A 24,542-nucleotide genomic window follows, 5' to 3' on the forward strand; every position below is an offset into this window, starting at 1 on the left:
CCGATGGTTTTTCTAGCAGGTATTTTGCATGAATTGAATCGTGATGATCTAATAAATCGACTGATATTCTTCTTTTAGAGTTTTAAAAAGGTTTAAATGGATAATCCGGTGGCAAAGCTGAACACAAATTTTCCTACGCACACTACCAAGCGTTCAATTCTAACACATGCTTAAAAAAGGTAACTTGAACCTTAAATGCCTGGATCGCTCGGCTGTCTGCACATTGGTGATGACCGGCAAGATAATGCCGGGGAGCGCCGATGAGATCGTGCAATATGGAGGCGTACGCTTTTCAGAAGCACGTCATAAAAGGTTCTAGAAATATTTCGATGAGCGAATAATTGTTGAGTTTATGATGGCAGCTTTACCTCTGGTGGAGAGCCTTGTTCGGGAACCGTGCGTCGTGGTTACTCTGTTTGAGGTCCAGTGATATGCAGGGCAGGAAATATTCGAACCGAACCTATGTTCGAATACTTTCAAAGCGCGAAGCTTTGCGTTACTGGTTCGTATTCACAAGCTTCGCATCACAATCGCTTACCATCGTAATTGCGGACATTTGGGCGATACTTTTGCATGCTCTTCGGCGAGGACAAATGAAGCTTCTTGTTCATTTCATTGATGTTCGGAAAGATATGTAAAAGTTTTTGCGTAGTTTTCGACGAACACGAGCTAAGCTCTTGGTTCGTGTGATCGATATTTTTGGAACAGTTACACGGAGCTTCGAAGCGATGTTCGCGAACACAGAAAAAAGATTACCTCGAAGTATTTCAGAATCGCGAACACCGAAGGATTATATCAATTTAGCATCGCGAGGGCCATCGCTAACATGTTCGCCGGACGATATTAGTTTTCTTTATTCAAATACCTACCTACTAGTTATGCAAAAAAAGTATATTCTAGACAGAGGCCTTGTATTAAGGGTGAAATAGGTGAAAAATAATTGTGACAATGTGTAGCTTATGGATGCTGGGGTTAACTGAAAAGTGACGTAACAAGTTTATTTAAGATACCCTACTGATATATTACCAGTAGGGATAAAATCAAGATTTCGTGACAGGGCGGGGATAAATTTTCAAATGAAATAAATTAGGGCTAGAAAATGAAGTTTAACACAATGTACACAACGTATTGAGTGGCTCGCTTATCTGAGTCATGTTCCTATGTCAGTTGCTTGAGGGTCCAGTTATGTCAGTTTCTTGAGGATAAAGATATCGATATCCATTCAAAGGAAAAAATCGATTATCAGTTAAATAAATAACGTCATGATGTGTATGATGAATCCTAGAAATAAATAGGGAATATCAAAAAACTCGACCATTCCCGATTCATATTTGGCAGTTCTGGTCGTTTTGTAAATCTTGTTTTCGACTAACAGTAAAACCATTTTGATTCAGAAGTATGTTTTAGAAGGGCGCATGTTTTTTCGTGCACTTATTTAAAAAAAACGCTTTGAATCCATCTACCAGTGTGATGAGACATTTTTATAACTGTTTTCGAATATTATATCGGTTGAGAACTTTTAGAACATGATATTTCGAGAAATTTTGAAAGTGAAATTAAATCAGTTGTAAAGTTATAGAAAATAGCCTTTTAAAATGAACGGACAATCGAATTATTACTAATACTTTATGAATACATTATCTAAGTTCTTCATTCAATGCAATATGTATGCAAAAAGTTAAAAACTGGATTTCCCTTGAGAACTGGGCCAAAAAATCGAAAAAAATGTGTTGGCGATCCGAGAACTAGAACAGAAATTGTAACCCTTGGACCTCTGAAGTGCATGCGTACAAAATGCTATAGTCTAATGTTTGTTTTCATTCATTTCATTTAATAATTTTCAGTTGAGCAATTCTATCGCAAACTGCATTGTGGAGCGAGGGTCATAACTTCCTAAATTTAAGTGCTCCTATTAATTTAGTACACTCTCTTTAACATAAACTACTCTAACGAATGAACGAATGGGAGTAGGTTCGATAAATTTTGAAAGAAGCCGTTAAATCAACCACTTAAGGGATTACACCACCGCAAAATTAAAAAAAAAATCGAAATTGATCTTGATTGATTTTATTATTCCATATCAACATTTGAATAGGGCTAATAAGATTTGTGAACAAACTTTTGTTTTGCTAATTTCTCTTAATTTGTTATCATTTCAACACAGAAAACATTTGAAATCGATTCTACCAAGGGCAAAGATGTTGATTCATGTGTATTTTTCATAAAACTCAACTCTGCAGCGGAAAAATGAGCGAAATAAGTTTGTTTACAAAAGTCTCATTAGCCCTTTTGAAGAATTACTATTGTATTGATCTTAAATATGGGTCTTCAAAATAATATATCAAAATATGGAATGCGACAAAAAGCGAATAATAATGGAAAGACAGTATTCGAAAAAGTTCGAGTTTAGAACGACTTTCATTTATTTCGCTTCTCATTTTCCGAGATTTCCCTTACATAAAGCATTTCGGCTATAACTGATTCAAAAAAAAAAATACAGGGGGCCCTAAAGATTTCTTTCTTTTATTTTTTATTAGTAAAAGTCAAATAAGGGAAGATTACATCATGGAGAAGATAAACCAAATTTTGTCCTTTTCAGAATTGTTTTTGGATTTCCAACAAAAAAAATCACTAGAACATTGTTTGTAAGTTCTTTGCGTTTCTCCATCAGTAATTAGTTAACAAATACAATACAAACAAGTTGGAATATCCTTCTCATTATTTATCACAAAACACATGTACAGGAGTCAGGAAATAAATTTCATAAAAGTGGAACATGTAATAAGTTTGACACTTCATTTATTAAGTGAACAGATTCTGTCGAAAATGTTTGAAAATAAATATTTTGTCTCTTGTGATTAGGTAATCAACCAATAAACTTATAAAACAATATTATAAAAATCATTTGGAAGCTTTTCTCTTGGTTTGGTACAGATGCCAAGAAATTATAATTCAATTAATGACAATAATAATGGATTCAAGTATGTAGGTATTTGTTAATAAATTCATTTGGTAAAATTAAAAATAACGTTTAACACACAAATCATCGCATATTATTGAGTGAATATGACTAGCCGATTTAGGAATGTTGCGCAAGAACGTTAGAAACCGCAACAAGTTGAAAACAAAGGCCAACGGACTACGCCTAACTACCCCTCAGTGGATGCAAATAACTGAAGTTCGCCGTCTAACTGAACTCGGACGTCAGCAGTGAGATTCCATCCGAAAATTGTTCTTTTTAGGAAGAATTTGTTTTAGATAGGGAGATTATTAAGAGAGGGGTAATGGTTTTAGCGTTAAAAAACACTATTTGCGATTTTTTTTAGAAATTTGGGCGAAGCGAATTGATCAAAACTTTTGTACATTATAATGTATCATTTCATCCAAAAGAGTCATTTCACCAAAAAACATTTTTTCACGCTGAAACCCTTACCCCCTCAAACATACTTTATACATCTTCACCTAAACTCCTTGGCAGGGAAAATATACTCCGATTGAAGAAGAAAAGACGAGTTTGCAATCAAAGTAGCTAGTAAACATAATTGTATTCCGAAAAAAAGAATTTGAATTTCACTACCACTACGCTCATTCAAACTCGTGGCTCATAAATTGGTAAGGTATGCGACGCACCTAATCCCCAAATCCTAAATTATAATCTTAAAATAATCCATTTTATTTATACTCAAAATAAGATTTACAGTTTATGATTTTAAGACAGATAGTCACGTAGCGAACATGTTCGCGGTGGCCTCATGATGCTGATGCTTGAAGCGATATAAAACTTCGATGTTCGCGATTCTCAAATAAACGAGGCATTCGTTTTATATGTGTTCACCGAATATCGCTTCGAAACTCTGTGGAAATGTTCCAAAAACGCAAAAACCACGAGCCAAGAGCTTACCTCGTGTTCGACGATGTGTGCTTCTAAGGTTAATGTGAACTTTTTCGAACATTGTAAAGAGCGAACTAGATGCGAAGCTCACTTCGTCCGAGCAGAGATAAGTTTTACCCCTAAATGTTCGCAGCGATTGTGTCAAACTCATCGATTGCATGTGGTATGCTTGAGAAGGTGCTTCGTGAAGCTTCGAACAGCAATCAATTCATTTTTCGAAATTTTCCTGCCCTGGTGATATGTTGCTGCGAAATAGCGTCTGCTGTTGGGAATTAATTACATTAGTTCAATTGGGAGGTTGCTTGGGCCGGATAATTCACCTCGTGGTAGCAAAATGGTGGCTCAACCGACGCTTGTGCTGGCGTTTTGTAGCGGCTTTTAGTTCCTTCGCGTGCTTGTGCGCGATCTCTGCATGGAGTGAATTTTCGTGAGTTAAGATGGTCGTGCTCGGCACAATGAAAAATAATTTACCTTGACTTCGATTAAATTTTTTCCAACCACGCTGATTTACGCTGAGTATTGGACAGCAGATCTCGTGGCTATGATGCGGAGCGTTTCGAAGCACTACGAAAAGTGATGATTGTTAGCAGTTTGTGCGGTTGGATGAGCTGCGGCTTGCTGCTTCAATAGTATTTGTGTGCGAGAGTGACGACCATAGTTATATGGTTTCGTTAAGTTTGATATTTCGCTCTTGAGGGTTCGTTTTGGCTGTGCAACCAGAAGCATAAAATATATTTCCTCCGTGTTGTGATGAGAATGTCTATTCCACACAACTCCACAGTGTGACAAGTTCACCCGAAATCATTACGCTGTTTTGTACATCGTCCATCGTTGCTTTGATCAGACATGACAGCTTCCCGGGAAAGCTGTTTTCGTCTATGATTTTCCATAGCTCTGCGCGGTCGATACTGTCGTATGTCGCCTTAAAATCGAAGAACAGGGGATGCGTTGGGACTTGGTATTCACGGCATTTCTGGAGGATTTGCCGTACGGTGAATATCTGGTCCGTTGTCGGCCATCGATGAAGCCGGCTTGATAACTTCCCACGAACTCATTTACTTTAGATGATAGACGACGGAAGATGATCTGGGATAGCACTTTGTAGGCGGCATTCAAAATGGTGATCGCTCGGAAGTTCTCACACTCCAAATGGTCGCCTTTCTTGTGAATGGGGCAGATCACCCCTTCTTTCCACTCCTCCGGTAGCTGTTCGGTTTCACATATCCTGACTACTAACTGGTGCAGACAAGTAGCCAACTTTTCCGGGCCCAACTTGATGAGCTCTGCTGCGAAACCATCTTTGACAGCTGCTTTATTGTTATTGAGCTGTTGGATGGCATCCTTAACTTCCCTCAACGTGGGAGTTGGTTCATTCCCGTTCTCAACTGCACTGACGTAGTCAAATCCTCCGTTGCCTTGGTCATCTGTACCTACATTCTCATCGCCGTTCAGGTGCTCGTCGAAGTGCTGCTTCCACCTTTCGATCACCTCACGGTTGTCCGTCAGCAGGCTCCCGTCCTTATCCTTACATATTTCGGCTTGCGGTAGGAAGCCTTTGCGGGATGCGTTGAGCTTCTGGTAGAACTTCCGTGTATCTTGAGAACGGCTCAGCAGTTCCATTTCCTCGCACTCCGCATCTTCCAGGCGGCGTTTTTTCTCCCGGAAGAGGTATGTTTGCTGCCTCCGCTTTTGTTTGTATCGTTCCAGATTCTGTCGGGTTACATGCTGCAGCATGACCGCTCGCGCTGCATTCTTCTCCTCCAAAAACGCTCTGCACTCCTCGTCGAACCAGTGGAACCGTAACAATGTTGCTAAAATCGACTAGCTTTCGACCACCAACAAGAATATTGCTCGGATCAGGGCCATCCTCGCGACGACGTTTCTTAGGTGGTCGAGAGGAACCGGAGTTTGGCCGGACTGGAGTAACTGTTGAAACTTTTCTAGCGAGGCGTGGAATTCGCTGGTAATTTTTGGATATCTCGGCCTTTAGTTCAGCACAGACATCAACCGCTTTTCCAGCGATAGCACCGATAACACATCCAAGCGAAGAAACGGTGTCGCGAAAGCGAGCAAACTTCATCAACGTGACACATTCATTGCACATCCAAAATAAATTCATGTTTTCCGCAAGTTTTTTTTTTTTTTTCAAAAACGGCTTGTTAAGTTGTTTCTCGCATTGCATATGCACCACATTTTTGCAAAAACCCATGCATTCGATAAAGTCGTTATCTGATTTGACGCTTTTCGCGCAGTGATCGCATGCACTTGCCATAATGCCTGCCGATCTGAGAATGCGAACAATGAAATATAGATGGCGCTGCATTCGGCGGAAAGTTTTGGTGGTTAAGTCACAGATGCTCACTCAATTGTTCTTCGCTGTTTTTTTCGCAACACAAAAGCAAACAAGAGGCACTTTCACACTGCACAATAACAATGTTAAAAACAAAATTCTCAGTCGATTAGAACGATAAACAACGATAAAAATTTCACAAGTCTCGTCAAAAAGCAAAAATAGTTGGAGCGATTTATGTAAACAACTAATCGGTAGGAATACATTGAACCAAAAAAAAAAACAATGGTTGAACATCGCTGGTGACATATACTATACATACGATGCACGGCACAAGAAAACGATCTGTTTCGCTCGAGAGCTCGGAAACCAATGACGGATTTTTTCATCGTGCATTAAAAAACCTACACATGATTTTAAAGATGTATGTATGTAGCGTTATACCTACTATTTGATTTTGAAATTTGCTCTTCATCTATAGAAGTGGATTCGAAGCAAGAGAAGCAACAGAGCTAAATTTTACTAACACATCGCGAAACTCCAAACTACTTGCACTCCAAGTTAACGAAATTGTAGATTGTGGCCAAATCAACTGGCACTGGCATGGAGCGTGGGCAACTTTAATTTCTGTTCAAATCACTCAAATTTATAATACTATTGCTTGGTTCTTTGCTTAGTTGACATGATGGTATGCTGTACGAGAAAGTAGTTCAGTTGTTGTATTTCGTGTTTGAAGATGAATTTTTAGAAAGTTAGATGAATGGAGGGGCTAAGATGAATTGAAGAGCATCTACCCTACTATCAACTGTTTCGTGTGCTTTTGTCACAGGGTTTTATCGTTAGAAAGCGGATGACAAAAACTACTATTGCTTACCTGAGCTTACAACACTAAAAAGATGGCATTACCAAGTCTCAGCCCACATTATGCATACAAGAAGACCTTTACGTGCTAGTTCTGTACTAAAACCACATACTACGAAAAATGCTGTAGCGAAGTCACGGAGTCACTGTCACTGTTAGAAAATCTACCACATAGCCTTCCACAGCATCAACTAAATCACAAACAACTATAGTTGCTGCACAGGAGACAACGATTGTCGAAACAATAAAACACACAGTGTTGCCGTCCATTGTACAGCGCCTACCATTTCCAAACCAACAGCCAGTACCACAAAATCTCCACCTAGAAAGACCTCCACGCAAATTAACAAAGCAAAAAGTCTGATGGGCATACCTAAATGTTCGATTTATTTGTTAAGTTTTTTTTATTGTGATTCGAATTCATTTCGTCAGTAACTAGCACCAACTGTCTAGTTAGACGATATATCTAAATTAGTATCCAAATTAGCACTAGTTGGACACAAACAAAATCCAAACAATTCACACGATATATGTGAACGTCTAGGAAACTGACTTGTCCCGGGAAGCAAAAACAGAAGCTCTGGTTTGCTGACGAATATGAAAACGATTTATTTGTTTTTTTTTTACACATTGAAAATAAAAGGTCCACGGCTCAGTCAAGCTACTATAATGAACCGTGGGAAATAAATTTATTTAACAAGTGCGAACAATTGACGCTCAAAATTCCTTGGGTGGAGTGAAAAATAAACTTCGGATTTTTCGGTGGAAAAATAAGTTAAGTTATAAATTACACAAATCATAACTTATTGATTACTTCCTTTGATTGATTCTTTTCCTACAAGTTTCAATAGAATACAGTAAAAGGCAACTTTTTAGAGCACAATTTTACTTGTGCAATTTTCCGTGTCCTATGAGAACTTCGCTGTTACTATAGATAAGCCAAATTAGGAATCTAAGTTGCGGATCCATCAATTACTCCATTCGTTTGTCTTACGACTATTACTGGTAACTATCTTACATCGATTTGTAATAATATTACATTTACTGGCCTTACAGCTAAATACTGAAATTCGAACGACAGTTAAGAAGAAAGCTTCGCACTTTCAAAACCTATTCTATTTACGACGATGTCACATTATTTAACGGAACCACTTCTCTGGTTCCATTCTTCGACCGGTAGGTTGTCCGCCTCCTCAGATTGACGGCATCCGGATCCTCCCGGCAGCCACAGATTTGCTTCTGCTGGAACCATGCCTTCACCGTTCGAAATGGTCTCGGCAGGCAGATGAAAATGATGAAGATAAGAATTCCCTGCAGTCCAAACAGGATATCATACAGAATCGGGATTGTCCTCGTACTGTAGTAGGTGCCAATAGTGATGCTCCAAACGCCGGCCATTACCACAAACAGCATGGCGGTGTATTTGGTCCTGGAAGAAAAATGTGTTATGTTGTTTACACTTTTTTATATCAGATGGGAAATCACTTCGTCATCACTCACATATATTTGACTCTTTCGACATCCGCCGCCCGAATGTCGGGAAGCTGTGCCAGAACGGCATCCGCTGCCTCGCCACCGGTACTGAGCCGACCCCGGAGAATATAGTGCTGAATCAGAATGTCGCTGACCCGCTCGAAACCCCAGAACGTGATGATAAAGCTGAGCATGTTCAGCACAATTATGACGATGATTGGAATAAAGAAGTAGTGCTTTAAACCGGCAGGATCTGAGAGAACAAATGAGATTTGAAATAATTGGGATCATTCAGGTTTTATAGAATTTCGCCAGAAAATACATACATTTGCCGTAAAAAGCAAATAGTTTACTACCAAATGATCCAATTACTCACCCCCGTTTGGTGGATTCAGCAAAATGATAGTCAATGGAACCAGTTGTGCAAAAGCAGCATATAGGGCAAACGTCCGCTTTTCGCCACCCATATGAATCTGAATTCCTTTCGGTAGAAAATACCTGCAATTTGAAACGAAGAATGTGTGAAATAATAGCAAATGGTGAGGTTAATGCAGAGAACACAACAACGTGACATAAAACATAAATTTACGATTTCGCTAGAAAAAAAAACTTACCAAGCATGAATGCAGTTATTCATGCAATTCACCAGCAGCCAGAAGAACGTGGCCAGAATAAAATACTCAGCATAATTGGCAAGCACAATCGTGTCTAGAAATAAAATGCACCGGTTAATGCGATCCGTCAATTAGCATACAAATCAGTTCCGGTCAACGAACCGTCAGTGGAACCGTGACCTTTGCTCTTATGCTGAAAGATGCTCTCCAACAGCAAAGCGATAGCAAAGTTGATGCAATTCAGCGACAGTGCCTTCCCGTGGATATCGTCAAACTCCGGAATCTCGACATAGAAGTAAGCTGTCGCCAGCAGTAGCGGGATGGCAAAAATCAAACATAATGCCAACGCCACCATCTGGCCCTTGAAGATATCCCCTCCGATTCGTATCTCCGAGGGACACACGTACGCATTCAGCGATCCACTCTTTCGATCCACATCTAAACAGTAGCCGTGGTAAATGTCAAATTCCTCCACCAGCTCGTTGATCACTAGCAACGATCCGTTCTGTATCACAAACAAATCATCCCTAGTATCTTCGCCGAATCGGACCAGGCCACCCTCGACGGCACACGGATTCCCGTAGATCAACCCCAAACCGAGCGAGGGTTCTTCCAAATCTTCGATGCATCCATCGTAGAACTGGGCACTAATCGCATGCACCTGGAACGGACCCCACGGTTCGCCGGGCTTACACTGCGCGGCATGGTGACTTTTATCGCCCATCTGGAAGCTTTCTCCCCGTGGGCAGCACTTTCTGATAACGTTGAAGGTGGCATTCGTGAAGCGTGGCTGCGCTGATAATTTCTGCACGCGGCGGGAGAAACAAAGGAGCGATAATTAAAATGGGGCATTCTATTGATGTGTTGGTTTGGTGGGCACCTTCTGATAAATTATCGGTACATTTCATTGTGAGCGTCGTGTTCAAACGTGTTTTAATTAGATTTTCACATTTCCGACCCTAAATAGAAATAGATTCTGAAGATTCGATTTTGAACCTATTAAAAATTTATGAGCGCAATTAGACCTACGAGTGAGCACATGATAATTGCATCAATCAGGGAAGTTTGATTCCTTGTCAAACGATATTACGAAGGACAGATTGATCGATTGGGCTTTGATAACGAAGTACGTGAAAACTTATCTTCATGAAATCAAATATACTAAATGCTTTATTGGCTTATATACTAGTTTACAAGAAAATGTTCTCCTATCTATGTTTTTTCTTTGTGTTTTAGCCAGCTAAATGTTTTTCTGCATGTGAAAAATAGTTTTTGAACTATTCTTTTGGTTTTAGTAAGTCAAGGACTAACGTTTCAAATTCGGCGCATCAATATCTGGCAGACCGACAAGGTCCCACAGATAGCCGCTATATCCAAAACGGCACAGTGCTTGTGTTCGCAAGCAAACAGCCAAGGCATTAGTGTTCTGACCGTCAGCTCACCTAACTGTGTCACTATAATTGAAGTGACTCAGAATCCCATTTTATTGATTCACCTAACGGAAGATTTAAAGTGAATGCTTGGAACATCTGTCACTTATTTGGATATTTCAAAAGTGCGTTGTATTGTCTAGGAATAGGCGTAACAAAGTGCAAAGTATTAAATCATTGAATCAAGCGATTTCGTAATCCAAGGCGGCGACTTTTGTTGATAACAAAATAGCGGAAATCATCATCAGTATGGTTGACATTATAAAAAAGATCCCTTCAGTACATGACAAAACTTGATGATGACCATTACTTTTTTTCCGAAATTACGGCAACCGGTAACCGAATTTTTCGAGCCTATAAGTCATAGTATGCTTTATTTCTTTAGCCCTAGTAGGCGGGGGATCAAGTTACCACACGTTTTTACAAAAACCTCATTTTGACATGATTTTCAAGGCTGTTCATATTACTGACAGGACATAGTATTCGGATTTAAACATAATTCATAGCTCTAACAAGCTGGCGAACTTTGCAATTAAAATTTTTATTTCATTGAAAAGTTATGAGAAAAAAACAAAAGTGGGATCAAGCGTACCCACTCTCCCCTACACGTGCATTAGTAGATGCCAAGCTACCACCCGGAGTGTACTGGAGTGTCGGACTCCATCATGACAAGGTAATACCGACTAAACTCCATTGTGCTCCGCCATTGTTCTCCCCAAGGACTACCTCTCGGTATTACTGGCTGTTCTTGATGTACTCACTAACTCTCGCTCACGCGTTCATACATTCTGTGTGAGACTTACTTGGGTGTTCGCTCTGTCACACCTTGATTCACTCTCTAACACTCCATGCGAGGCTTATTTGTGTGCTCATCTTTTTCGTACCATGTGAGGCTTACTTTTGTGCTCACCCTTCACTCCTCTGCCACGCCACGAGGTATCAATAGCGAAGTCCCAACATATTACGCTACGACCCTCCCATCTTGGCATGAGGCAGTCCATATATACGCCTATTCACTCACTCTTCTGCCTTGCTTCGGGGTGGCTGGGTTTACCCCTGACGCGGTTGCCAGTCGCTGCGCCAAACCTTCCTCAGCATGAACAGACCATTCACTCTCTTTTTCGCGCTCGGTCGTTTCCGCTCCAACTATCCAATCACTAGTTAGTCATGCCCGTCGTCTGTTGCTCGGTGCGCCAAATTACCTGTAGCCTACAGACAATCTGGGTGGTTGCAGTCGTGACTGCGTTCCACTTCTCCACCGTTTGACACATCCGCTGAATAAGGGTTCAGGGGTTGTGTCCCAGCCACAGACGTCAAACATTGCTCTCCTTTCGACGTCGAAGCGAGGACATACGAACAGTATGTGCTCGGCAGTTTCGTCAACACCTGGGCAGTCAGGGCAGACGGGGACCTCCCACCCAGCTCGGTATGTTAGGTATCAGCCGGTGGGTCCACCAACCTTTCGATCCCACTCACGCTGCCATCTGACGGCCGAAACCATCCTGGTGCGCTCGTGGGCTCCTCTAGTGCCACGCAGCTCAAAGCACTCCTCATCTTCCCGAATGACCAGCCCGACTGGCATCATGCTCGCTATCACGCAGGATGCATCGTGTGATACCGTGCGGTAGGCAGATATCACTCTGAGGCACATCACGCGTAGGTGCTCTCCAGTTTCTGTAGGTAACTGGTTACCCTCAGTGCTCTTGACCATGACGGGCCGTCGTACCTGAGGATAGATACGGCAACGCCTGCCAGTAACCTACGTCTACTGGCGCACACCTTTGAGCTGTTGGACATCATTCTCGATAGAGCCGCAACAGCAGTCGACGCTCTCTTGCATATATAGTCGACATGGCTGCCGAAGGTCAGCTTGTCGTCTATAATGACTCCGAGAGACTTCAGACTTCGCTGTGAAGTGATCGCGACTTCTCCCACATGGATAACTGCATGTTGTGCCGACTTGCGGTTGTTGACGATAACTACCTCCGTCTTATGATGAGCGAGCTCCAGGCCTCTCGCGCTCATCCATTCCTCCACCGTGCTGATCGCGTGTTCTGCGGTTAGTTCTACCTCAGGAATTGACTCCCCGTAGACCTCCAAGGTTACGTCGTCAGCAAAGCCGACGATCTTGACCCCAGGAGGGAACTTCAGTCTCAGAACCCCGTCATACATGAGGTTCCATAGCACCGGGCCTAGGATCGAGCCTTGCGGGACTCTGGCAGTAATCGGAACCCTTTTCTGACCGGCATCGGTCTCGTATAGCAGTACGCGATTTTGGAAGTAACTTTCCAGGATTCGGTACAGACCCACCGGTAGGCTAAGCCGGTGTAACGAGAGCGCGATGGCATCCCAGCTTGCGCTGTTGAATGCGTTCTTCACGTCAAGTGTCACTAACGCACAGTATCGAATACCTCGCCTTTTCCGTTGGATCGCTATCTCGGCAGTATTTATCACTGAGTTGAGAGCGTCCACTGTGGACTTACCCTTCCGAAAGCCAAACTGGTTGCTTGACAGACCGTCCGTACCTTCCGCGTACGGGGTTAGCCTGTTGAGGATGATCCTCTCAAGCAGTTTGCCAGTCGTGTCGATCAGACAGATTGGTCTGTACGCCGATGGGTCGCCTGGTGGCTTCCGGGGTTCGGCAACAGCACCAATTTCTGCCTTTTCCATCTATCGGGGAAACGGCACTCGTCAAGGCATCTCTGCATAGCTAGCCTGAACATGTTCGGGTTCGCTATGATCGCTGCCTTGAGAGCGTTGTTTGGAACTCCTTCCGGCCCTGGAGCTTTGTTCATTGCTAGGGATTTAGCCACTGCGAGTAGTTCTTCATTCGTCACTGGAGCCACCATTTCGGCCGTGCCCGCACTGTCTCGTAGTGCAGGTGGCCAGGGGCTTGTGGCTCGAGACGGGAAGAGTACTTCGATAATCGTTGCCAACCGGTCCGGAGACCGTTCTGGGGGTGAAGAGCCCCCTTTGGTCTTGGCCATCACAATCCTGTAGGCGTCACCCCACGGATTCGCGTTGGCACTCTCACACAGGTTGTCGAAACACGCTCTCTTGCTGCTTTTAATAGCCTTGTTAAGGGCCAATTTCGCAGCTCGAAACACTTCACGGCGGTTCTCTCTTGCATCCTTGGTGCGAGCTCTTTGCATCCTACGTCTAGCTCTGAGGCAGGCTGACCGTAGAGCTGCAATCTCGGCACTCCACCAGTATACCGGGCATCTACCGTTTCTTGGCAGTGTTTTTCTCGGCATAGTGGCGTCGCACGCGCGTGATAGAACAGCTACCAGCGCATCCCCGCTTAGACTGTCGGTGTTGGCCTCCAGTCCCAGGGCCGCGGTGAAAGCTTCGCTGTCGAAGTGATTGGACTTCCACCCGCGTACCTGACAGGGATCTCCCGCCCTCGGATGCTGCACACCATAGTTGATCCTAAAGCGGATTGCTAAATGATCGCTATGGGTGTAGCCTTCGTCTACCCTCCATTCCATGCCTGGAGCCAGACTCGGGCTGGCGAATGTTACGTCAATCCACGCCTCCACTCCGTTTCTACGGAATGTACTAGCGGAGCCATTATTAGCTAGCACAGTATCGAGTTTCGCAAGCGCCTCCATAAGCGCTTGACCCCTGCTATTTGTACAGCGGCTGCCCCACTTCACTGCCCAAGCGTTAAAGTCTCCCGCTATGACTACCGGTTTCCGGCCCACTAGGTCCGACGAGAGCCTGTCGATCATCTGGTTGAACTGTTCTATTGGCCACCTTGGTGGGGCGTAGCAGCTGCAATAGAACACCCCATTGATCTTGGCAATCGCCACACCCTCGGCGGAGGAGTGTATTACCTCTTGAACCGGGAACCGTCCCGTTGTACAGATTGCCACCATTCCAGACCCGTCCGACACCCAATTGCCGTTGCCGGCAGGGATACGGTACGGGTCTGATAAAAGGGCGACATCTGTCCTCGACTCCGAGACCGACTGCCACAGCAGCTGTTGGGCTGCTGCACAATGGTTAAGATTTAGCTGTGTGACGTTCACGGCTTCTTCTTATTTAACTCACCGAAGGGACACGAAGGTCCACCCATAGCATGTTTATGGGCTTGCTTCTTAGCGGTGCAGATAAGGCACTTGTGTGCCTTAGTGCAACCCCGCTCTTTATGTCCCTCCTCGCCGCAGCGACGACATAGTTTGCTCCTATCTATGCCCTTGCACTCGTAGGCTTTGTGGCCGGACTCAAGGCACCGATAGCACCTATCCACTGAAGGCGACTGGGGTATGCTAATAGGGCATACCGACCAGCCGATCTTCAGCTTCCCTTTCTCGGTTACCTTTTTGGCATCCGCCTTCAGTAGCCTGAGGTAGGCTACTTGGGTGCCAGAGGGTCCATCTCTCAATCGCACAGAGGCCCGCTCGATTGTGACGTCGCAATGTTCCTTAACGGCTGCGACGACGTCTTCTGCGGTCGTGAACTCGTCCAGATGCTTGCACTGGAGAGTCATTTCCGCCCCTAGCGACCTGACTTGGGCGCCCTCTCCAAGGACCTCTTGGGCCAAGGCCTTGTATACCGCACTAGATTGTGCGCCTCGCTTCAGCACCAGAAGCATTTCTCCCGTGTTGGTACGTCTCACGCTACGCACATCTTGCCCAAGGGCCGAAAGGCTTTCGGCCGCCTTCATCGACTTTAGGACATCGGCATATTTGTCCTTGTCGGTTTTCAACCACAAGGCCTCGCCTCTGTCCTTGGCCTTCTTCGCGGGCCGCGGTACCTCCGGTATCGGTGCGGCTTTTTCTTGGTGACCACCGTCCAGGGGTTTGGATCCCCCTGCCCCGGTCGCGCCGGGTTGCTGGTACCAACGCTCTGCTCAGCGAGGTCACTCTCGCCCTCGCTTACCTCAGCCAGACGGCGTTTGGCCTTAACGGTTGCACGCCGTGTGGTGTCGTTTTTTGCACCCTCACCTGGCGACTTCCTAGGGCGCTTCGCGTTCGAAGACGTCTTGCGATTGCCCTTACCCTTGCCTTTTCCCTTCGAGGGGAACTCGGCCGCCGCTTCGAGTGACGTGGCTGCTCCATAGAAGGTGAAGGCCACTGTCTGAGTGCCCGTATCGACCTTCTCTTTTCCCTCCCTCTTGGAGGCCACTGTCTGGGTTTCTCTGTCGGACTTCTCCCGACATTCCACCCTCTTGGCATAAGCCTGCTGTTTCTGTCTTGCGACACGAACAGTTTTTCGGAGTTCCAGGAGACTCTGTTTTAACTCCTTGCTTATGTTTTGCTTTGCGCTAGTGTACTCGATTATTGCATCGAGCTGCTCCACCACTTTGCGCATCGCCAATAATGGCCCGTCCGGTGCGTTGGTAGGGCTATTTCCTACCGCTGCTGGGGGGTCACTGGTGCTTTCAGATGCAGCAGTCATCGCTCCACTACTCTCCCCACGGGGGGAGACCTCGCCAAACCACCTCTAGCGAAGGGGTTTGGCACCTCCGATTGTTTGTTGTTTTTATTTTTGCTCTTCATATCAAATCCCACGAGTCGCGCGAGAATAAATGTCCGCCACGCCAGAGCTCCGCATTAGCGTGGTAAGGGACGCTTACTGTGGGGGTTGCCCAGGTACCCCCGTTAACGATCGAGCATCTTTTTCAGCCCCTCGATCACTCATCCCTCGGCACGGGTCGCTTCACGCCTTGGAATTGGGGTTATGACCTACCTTGCTTTACGTGGTGACCTCGGCCCAGATCATCACAACCATCCTCCTTTACCAGGGCTTTGGATCTGTAGCTCTGGTTCTCAATAGTTCCATATACGTATATTATTACAGACATGCCACTATTGAGATCCGTCATTCGCTAGCGGAGTCCAGTAGCGCTTGGCCCCTGCTATTTGTACAGCAGCTGCCCCACTCTACTGCCCAAGCGTTGAAGTCTCCCGCTATGACTACCGGTTTCCGGCCCACTAGGTCTGACGAGAGCCTGTCGATCATCTGGTTGAACTGTTCTATGGGCCACCTTGATGGAGTGAAACAGCTACAATAGAACACACCATTGATCTTGGCAATCGAAACACGCTCGGCGGAGGAGTATATTACCTCTTGAACCAGGAACCGTCCCGTTGTACAGATTGCCGCCATCCCAGACCCGTCCGACATCCAATTGCCGTTGTCGGCAGGGATGTTGTACGGGTCGGATAGGAGGGCGACATCTGTCCTCGACTCCGAGACCGACTGCCACAACAGCTGTTGGGCAGCTGCTCAATGGTTAAGATTCAGTTGTGTGACGTTCACGGCTTCCTCTTATTGGCCTCACCGAAGGGACACGAAGGCTCACCCATAGCTTGGTTACAGGCTTCAGTAGCCTGAAATAGGCTACTTGCGTGCCAGAGGGTCCCGCTCTCAGGCGCACAGAGGCCCGCTCAATTACTGCGCCACATTGCTCTGTGACGGCAGCGACGACATCATCTGCGGTCGTGAACTCGTGCAGTTGCTTACACTGGAGAGTCATTTCCGTCCCTAACGATCTCACCTGGGCGCCTTCACCCAGGACCTCTTGGGCCAAGGCCTTATATACTGCACTAGATTGTGCGCCTCGCTTCAGCACCATGAGCATTTCGCCTGTATTGGTGCGTCTCACGCTACGCACGTCTTGCCCGAGAGGCTTTCGGCCGCCCGCATTGACTAGCATGTCGGCATATTTGTCCTTGTCGGTCTTTAACCACAAGGCCTCGCCTCTGTCCTTGGCCTTCTTTGCGGGTCGAGGTGCGTCCAGCGTCGGTTTCCTCCTACTGACCAGCTTCCAGGGGTTTTCGTCCCCTGTCCCGGTTGCGCCGGGTTGCTGGTGTCTATTTTCTGCCCGGCGGGGTCATTTGTGCCCCGGTTTACCTCGACTAAACGGCGTTTAGCCGTCACGGTTACACGTCGTTTGGGGTTACTTTTTGCACCCACGCCTGGTGACTTCCTAGGACGCTACAAGTTCGACGCCGTCTTGCGCTTACCCCTGACCTTCGAGGGGAACTCAGCCGCCTTCTACCCTCTTGACGTAAGCCTGCTGTTCCTGTCTTGCGACTCGAACAGCTTTTCGGAGCACCAGCAGGCTCTGTTTCAGATCCTTGCTGATGTTTTGTTTCGTATTTGTGAACTCGAGGATGCTATTAAGTTGCTCAGCACGTTGGTAGGGCTATTTCCTACCACTGCTGGGGGGTCACTGGTTCTGTCGGATGCAGCCTCTGTCGCTCCACTACCCTCCCCACTGGAGGGAGACCTCGCCAAACCACCTTTGGCAAAGGGGTTCGGCACCTCCGGTTTTTGTTTGTTTTTGTTCACTTCGCTCATATTTGTTCCTACGAGTAGTGCGAGAAAGAAAGGTCCGCCACCCCAGAGCTTCGCAGTAACCTGGTAAGGGACGCTTACTGTGGGGGTTGCCCAGGTACCCCACAGGTTCCGTTAACGATCGAGCATCTTTTTCACCCCCTCGATCACTCATCCCTCGGCACGGGTCGCTTCACGCCTTGGACTTGGGGTTATGACCTTTGTTGCTTTACGTGACGACCGCGGCCCGGATCATCACAACCATCCTCCTTTACCAGGGCTTTGGACCTGTAGCTCTGGTTCTCAATAGTTCCAAGTTCGTAGGTTATTACGGACATGCTACTATTGAGATCCGTCATTCGCTAGCGGAGTTTTCCGAGGATTCTTCGTTATGAGACATTTGTATCCCAAGCAGCACTTGCAACATGTTCTAGAAAAACAATATACCTAAGTTATATGTTGCATTACAATGACAACAGAATTGCAAAAAACATGACTGTTGCATGTGTGAAACACAGCTGCTGCACGTTACATCTTAGTTATTTATTTGTAGTGCTAATGTTTTCTAAAACAATCAACTTTGACACATATTATTGATGTTTTTGCAACGTGTTTGTGACTCTACTGCACAGCTAAAACAATTTTGTTGCAAGCATCATCGCGAATACTGGAGCTGACATTATTATTCAACTTGTCAGCAAATTTGATTCTGGATACACTTATAAAACTTTTACTCAACTTCAGTTTTTAACATAGTAGAAATACAAACAACCACCATATTTATTGATATAATGAACTCTTTCTCGATAAAAGTTGCTGACGAACAGTTAATATGTATAGATTTTTTGCTCGGAACCCAAAATTTTCATCATTAATATGCTTCAAATTTTTGATTACTCTCGAAAAAAGCATATTTAAACACAGTGCTTTGTTTACGTTAAATAATTAACAAAATAAGTATAAAATTTATTGAGTTTATATCAACGTTGTTTTAAGGCCCTTTAAAAATATCAAAGTATTTTCAAAAATTACTCGATTCATTTTTATTGGTTATACATTTTCACCCACATTAATGATATTGTCATATTTCAATGTGAACACAATATTTATGCTTTGTTTGCATAACAATTTCATGAAACACATTAAGTTTCATTTCCTTTCGACAAAGTTGTTTTCAAAGCAATCGCTAGCATTATTGCAACAATCTTTGTTGTTATTAAGATTCTTGGTACTTCATTCGGAACAAATGAACATGTTGCCTATAAGCTCCACCCCTTGCTCTTTTTAATTGCATAACAGTTGAATATTTTCACAAATTGGTTGTTCAAATATTGGTTGTTCAACACCCCCCCCCCCCTCATGAGCGTTTTGAATTACTTTTAAAAATTTATTATCTTCCTGTCCAGGAAAAAAATATACTGCAAACCGTTTGGACACATAAAATGTCATTTGAGTCACTCTAGAAACAAGTCAATGAAGAAACCAAGGACGAAACTTTGCGAGGGTGGCTGAAAAGGGATGTATGTCAAGTTGGACGGCTACTCTGAACTGAAGGATCGGTTAACGTTTCGATAAGCTTCGATAAGAAACCCGGCGAAGGTGGTTGTAAACAGATGTAAATCCTTACGGTCGACACCCCCGGATCGGTTCATGTCTCAACAGGGTACGATATTTGAAGCAGAGCTGAGCAGGTGAGATATATCGCGAAGGTTTGACAGCAAGTAAGGAAAAGTAGCTATGGATAAAAACATGACGATTAACACAAAACAAAATAAGCAAGAACACAATCCTTACTAAAGCAGTACTTAACGGTTGCCCCGGATGGATGAGGATTACGAGATACAAGAGGTTTAAGTTTAGTCGGTTGGCTTAACAACTACTACAAACCAATCCGAATCCACCACGAGCCAGCAGGCAACGCACAGTGGCCGGAAATGCCAAAACGTCACTAGAGGCCAAACCATTGAATATATTCATAGGGTATCTTTGGAGGAATTGGTCGTAAGAATATCCCCCCCCCCCCCCCAATCAATCGATTTATATAGCGTTTTCAAAGGCAAACCCCTTTAATTTAGCTTTTTAATATAGCTTTTTTTGCTGTGACTTTTCGTGCAAACATTGTTCCAGACAAATGTTGAGGCAAATACAAATTTATTTGTGTTTGGTTGAGGTATTAAAACCACATTATATTGTTGAAGACTACATGTCAAAATTAAATTATTGTTGAAGACTGCATGTAAAAATATTGTTGGACACTGCATATAAAAATTGTACCTGAAATCGGCGGGGCGGCGCGCACCTCTTGTAAAAATACTCATTCGTTTTAGAGTTATTGAAGAATTTTAAATTTGTTTACACCAAGTTCAACTGCGTATAATAGAGAAAGGTGCAAACCAAAATGGACGTGCAGGCACTATTTTCAATGTCCGACCTACGCATAATAAAGATAGGAAGGTTTTAGGCTCATTTTGTAATGTTTTTTACTTGGGTATTTTTACTTACAATCTCCAACAATATTATGTGGTTTTAATGCCTCCACATTTGTCTGGAGCACGGTTTGCACGAAAAGTCACAGTGGTAATAGTTATTTAAAAAAAACTAAATTTGAGGGTGTCGCCATAGAAAACGCTTTACAAATCGATAACATTAAATCCTACAAGTTCAATTAGTTCAACGAAATTCTTTATTACAAGGATTTCTAAAACTTTGTCGCAGACACCAACTTTCTACCTCGTCAGCATGAAAAGTTAATTTTTTTTTAATTTGATCGTAGTAAGCCATGCCTAATTTTAATTTTTAAAAAGGTTGTAGGGAATTTTTTTATGAACAATTCGTCCAAAGATACCCTGTGAATATATTCGATGGTTTGGCCTCTAGTGAATTAAGTTCACGTTATTTGGGTTTCCGACCACTATGCAGCGGTGACTTTTGATGACTCCCTTCGATAGCAAACATTTACCCAATTTGTTGAGCAGAGTCGTTTGGTTCACAAGACTAGGTCCAGGCCTCTGAAAAAATCTTCAAAGTTTGAGGGTTTCTATACGTATCTTTTAAAATAAACGTTAAAAAATCAACTCCCCCCCCCTTGGGAATTTTCTGCTCACGGGCCTGCAAACGTGACACTTTGCCTTGACCGTACCTTGTTGCGTAATTAAATACCATAACTGCCGCCGGTGCCGATTAGGTATTATTAAGACAACGAATTTGTGGTATAACTAAACAAAGCTGACGAAAATTTTTACTTTTAATTGAACACACTGAGCAAATGTATGCTTTCTCTCTCTCTCTGGATACGTGCGTTCTCTCAGTTTCTAATTGGGTGCGTTATGTACAGGGACGGCGAAACACTTTACGCCTGAGTGGGTAGAAAGCATAGGATGAGGGGTCCATTAGTAATGATTTTTTTCCCTTTTCGCAATGCACACGCTTACATTACATTCACATTAAGTCACGTTCGTTTATGCAAATGGAATTGTGGTACATCGATGTTTTCAAGTACGAGATACATGCGTTGCACATCTAAATTGTTCGAAATGGTTCATTTCGAGTGGGTAACTACCCACTCGGTTATTTTTGAGTGGGTAGTACTACACATACAACCCATGCTTTCCGCTGGCCCTGGTTATGTACTCCACTACCGATTTGGATTTATAATTATTTTTCATTATACATCCAACTATATCGTTTCCTAGTGATGAAGACTGTAGTGAATAAGACAATATTATTACAAACGTGGTTGAACGCAACCATTTGTATAACCTCAGCTTAAAACTAACTGAAAATAGTAGTGTTGTTGTCTATTGTACCTGCTTCCTTGTTGGGTACATTAACCACTGCGACCAGTGTTTTGATCTATTGTGATATTTGCATCTACTTTAAACATATTGATTTGTTACATTTTATCCAAATTTGAATGATAAAAATGTTACTTTTTACGGCAAAATTCGGCAAAGTTGCTGAAGCAGTATTATAAAACATGATTCCTGTCTGTCCAAAAGATATTCAAACTCATCCGATGCATACCTCGAAATGCTGTAGGCCCAAATACTGTGGTTAGAAAAATGTATCTCTATGAATATGTGCACATACATCTCTTCCCTTCTTCCTTTTCCATTGATCGTCTGTCTATGCAACTGGAAAATCAAAAGTGTTCACACAGATCACCTTCGAAATTTCTACGAAAGGATATAGAAAATCGACCTCTGCCATTGTAGGTGAATAGATGCTAAATTGTACCAAAAACTTATTATCTATTTTTAGATCATATTAAGCAATAGCAGCATTAAATAATTATAGCCAGGTATCGACCCCGATTACTCCTCTGTGCCACGGTCATATCTCTCTCGTTATCTATTTTTAGCTTCTGTTGACAAGTTCTGGCTTAAGATGTTATTATCTCTGATTGCCTCTCAAAGATTAACTTCTGACACCGCCGGACTTTGATGGCTATGAGTGGCCATGCTGAAGTCTACCTTCTCGCCTATCAGCAGATTATGAGGGAAAAACCTACCCTTTGAATGGTTTGATCGACTTGTAGTATACTGTCGGATTTGTTTTTGACCTAGCCAACTATTTATCTGTGTATCACTACACAATTCGTAGCTAGATGTTTGGACAGGGCGGAGCTTATCCTACAGGACTGTTTGTTGATTTCGGTATACTAAGCAGGCGACATTATAGTGACTTGAATTAATTTGTTTCGTTCTGTGTCTATAGCAGACGACATATTGAGTACCAGTAATATGCAGCCGAATGAATGAAAAGTCGTCTTCAGGGCTACCAAACGAGAACCTAAACATTGTGTTTGAATATTTTTCATTGCCAAATATTATATTAAAATCTGATGCTTGTAAACGTCCATTAATACCGACAGAACAGTACTCTACTTCACTACGGTTATGATTCTGCCATTACCTATCTATTCTTTTTAAGCGAGTAAAGCGCACAATTTTTTTAAATTTTATCAGGAGTATCAATCGATGATAACTGGAGCATCCCTCGAGTGCATACTGCAGTAAAATTTAGAAGTCGCAACAAATATATTCTGCCTAGATAAACATAATGAACGTACACAGTATAATACGTTCACCGGTTTTTGTTTTTGGTCTGTGATATGAGAAGAGGAAGCAAGAAAGCGCGATAATCATAACAACCTGAATTGTTATGTCGCCGCTTTTTTGAAACATCTAGTTCGATTACAATTTATCTAATCTAGCACCAATAGTACTGAAGCACTCACTTTAGACGCAACCGCGACAAAATTGACTGTTTGTTCAACCTTCGTACGCAATGCTAAATACATATGTAAGAACATCACTTGGCACAATGTCTTATCACCCGGCGAAATATTTGCTATCGACTAATATAAACAGTGACTAGCGCTGACCAGTGCGTCAAATGTTGGCTGCATGATATGAATCACATATGTTTTCGAATTTCCTCCGAATTTCACATGTGACACTTGCTGTTCCGTAATCGCTTACCTGGTAATTACTGCAATCCTTTGGTAATTCTTCCGGAGCAACTTTTCTTATCCCGATATCCAGCAGCAAGGGATCGAGCGTGCCGTTTGTGGGTTCTGACGGTCCCAAGCTAACGTCGAATGATTCTAGCAAATCTAACTGATCCGATCCATCTTCCACCACCGACCCTTGGCTAGAGCCGCTGGTGTTTTTTCTATCCCCGACGACATGATCAGTGGGAACTCTGGCCGTCAAATTGGTTTCCTCCGAATAGATGCCGTAATCATCATCGTCCTCCGGATAAAGACCATCCTCGGAAAGGATAGGATCCAGCACCTCGTCATCCGAAGGAATTGGACGGGAAGAAGGTAAATGTGCCGAATCTATCGCTTCGTAGTCGCCACTCCCTTCCTTTAGCTCTGGCAATGCCGAGTCACCTCTTATCAACAGTAGTACAATGATCAACGGTGTCATTCTAAGGACCGGCTTCGAAATCAATTCACACCTCTTTCACTGTTTGTCAACGATAGCCAACTCACCAATATTCTTAAGTAATTCTTCGTTTCCACACACCGACCGGTTTGTATTGTCACAAAGCGCGCCTTTTTGTACGTCCCCGGTCAGTTCAGTCAGATAACACTATTATCAAATTCCGATTACTTGAAAAGAGCAAATACCATAAGTTACCCGAAAACGGTTCTATAATTTGTCGATCGCAACACCCAGAACTGACCATGCGTTTAAATTATGACACGCGAAATCAGTGTAAAATTTGCAACGAAATGTTACGAAATTTGCAGCAAACAATTTCTCGCCTGCGCTCCCGCTGAAAGTATGGCACATTCTTTTCACATATTTCACCAGGTGAGCTCACAGCGTGCAAGCAATGATGTAATTGCGGATCCAAATCACCGAGACAGTTAAAAGAACCGACGACCGTTGACCATTCGAAAAGCGTGTAGATCACCGAGAACTTGCTTTCGCTGCCTGCTGCCGCTTCGACACGTAAACGCTATCTGGAGAACCTTGCGTTCCTAGCGACCACGAGTGTAACAGTCGTTTGCGGCACCTCCCGATTATTATCAATAGGTACGTAGCTGCGATAAATAGTTGCTTATCATTGGCTAGCAGTTGATAAGAGAACAGGGTCCGAAAATATAGAGCTGGGATTGGGCAAACTGCTCGAATTTCCTGTGGGGCCACTGCTGTGATGGAGAGGAAGTGGAGCTTAGC

At 43.7% G+C, this 24,542-nt stretch overlaps 1 protein-coding gene across 1 annotated transcript; it reads right to left on the reverse strand.

Annotated features, from left to right (window-relative positions):
• Nucleotides 1–7,830: 7,830 nt before the first annotated feature.
• On the reverse strand, nt 7,831–24,342 carry LOC131692233 (probable G-protein coupled receptor Mth-like 14). Its single transcript, XM_058979158.1, has 6 exons — nt 23,331–24,342; nt 9,293–9,935; nt 9,131–9,224; nt 8,893–9,014; nt 8,544–8,769; nt 7,831–8,472 (listed from the first exon to the last, which is right to left on the reverse strand). The coding sequence occupies exons 1-6, from the start codon at nt 23,781–23,783 to the stop codon at nt 8,163–8,165; spliced, it is 1,848 nt and encodes a 615-aa protein (XP_058835141.1). The 5' UTR covers nt 23,784–24,342; the 3' UTR covers nt 7,831–8,162.
• Between the last annotated feature and the right edge of the window lie 200 nt (nt 24,343–24,542).

The sequence above is a fragment of the Topomyia yanbarensis genome, chromosome 3 (genome assembly GCF_030247195.1).
Source record: "Topomyia yanbarensis strain Yona2022 chromosome 3, ASM3024719v1, whole genome shotgun sequence".
NCBI classification, from domain to species: domain Eukaryota; kingdom Metazoa; phylum Arthropoda; class Insecta; order Diptera; family Culicidae; genus Topomyia; species Topomyia yanbarensis.

What these genes read in the sequence shown, in the direction of transcription:
- LOC131692233 (XM_058979158.1), bottom strand. Translation starts at nt 23,783, where the DNA reads ATGACACCGTTGATCATTGTACTACTGTTGATAAGAGGTGACTCGGCA. An exon ending in GCTGAATCCACCAAACGGGG is followed by an intron (nt 8,770 to 8,892) that starts GTGAGTAATTGG and finishes TTGTTCTCTCAG; the next exon opens with ATCCTGCCGGTTTAAAGCAC. An exon ending in GTCGAAAGAGTCAAATATAT is followed by an intron (nt 8,473 to 8,543) that starts GTGAGTGATGAC and finishes TTTTTCTTCCAG; the next exon opens with GACCAAATACACCGCCATGC.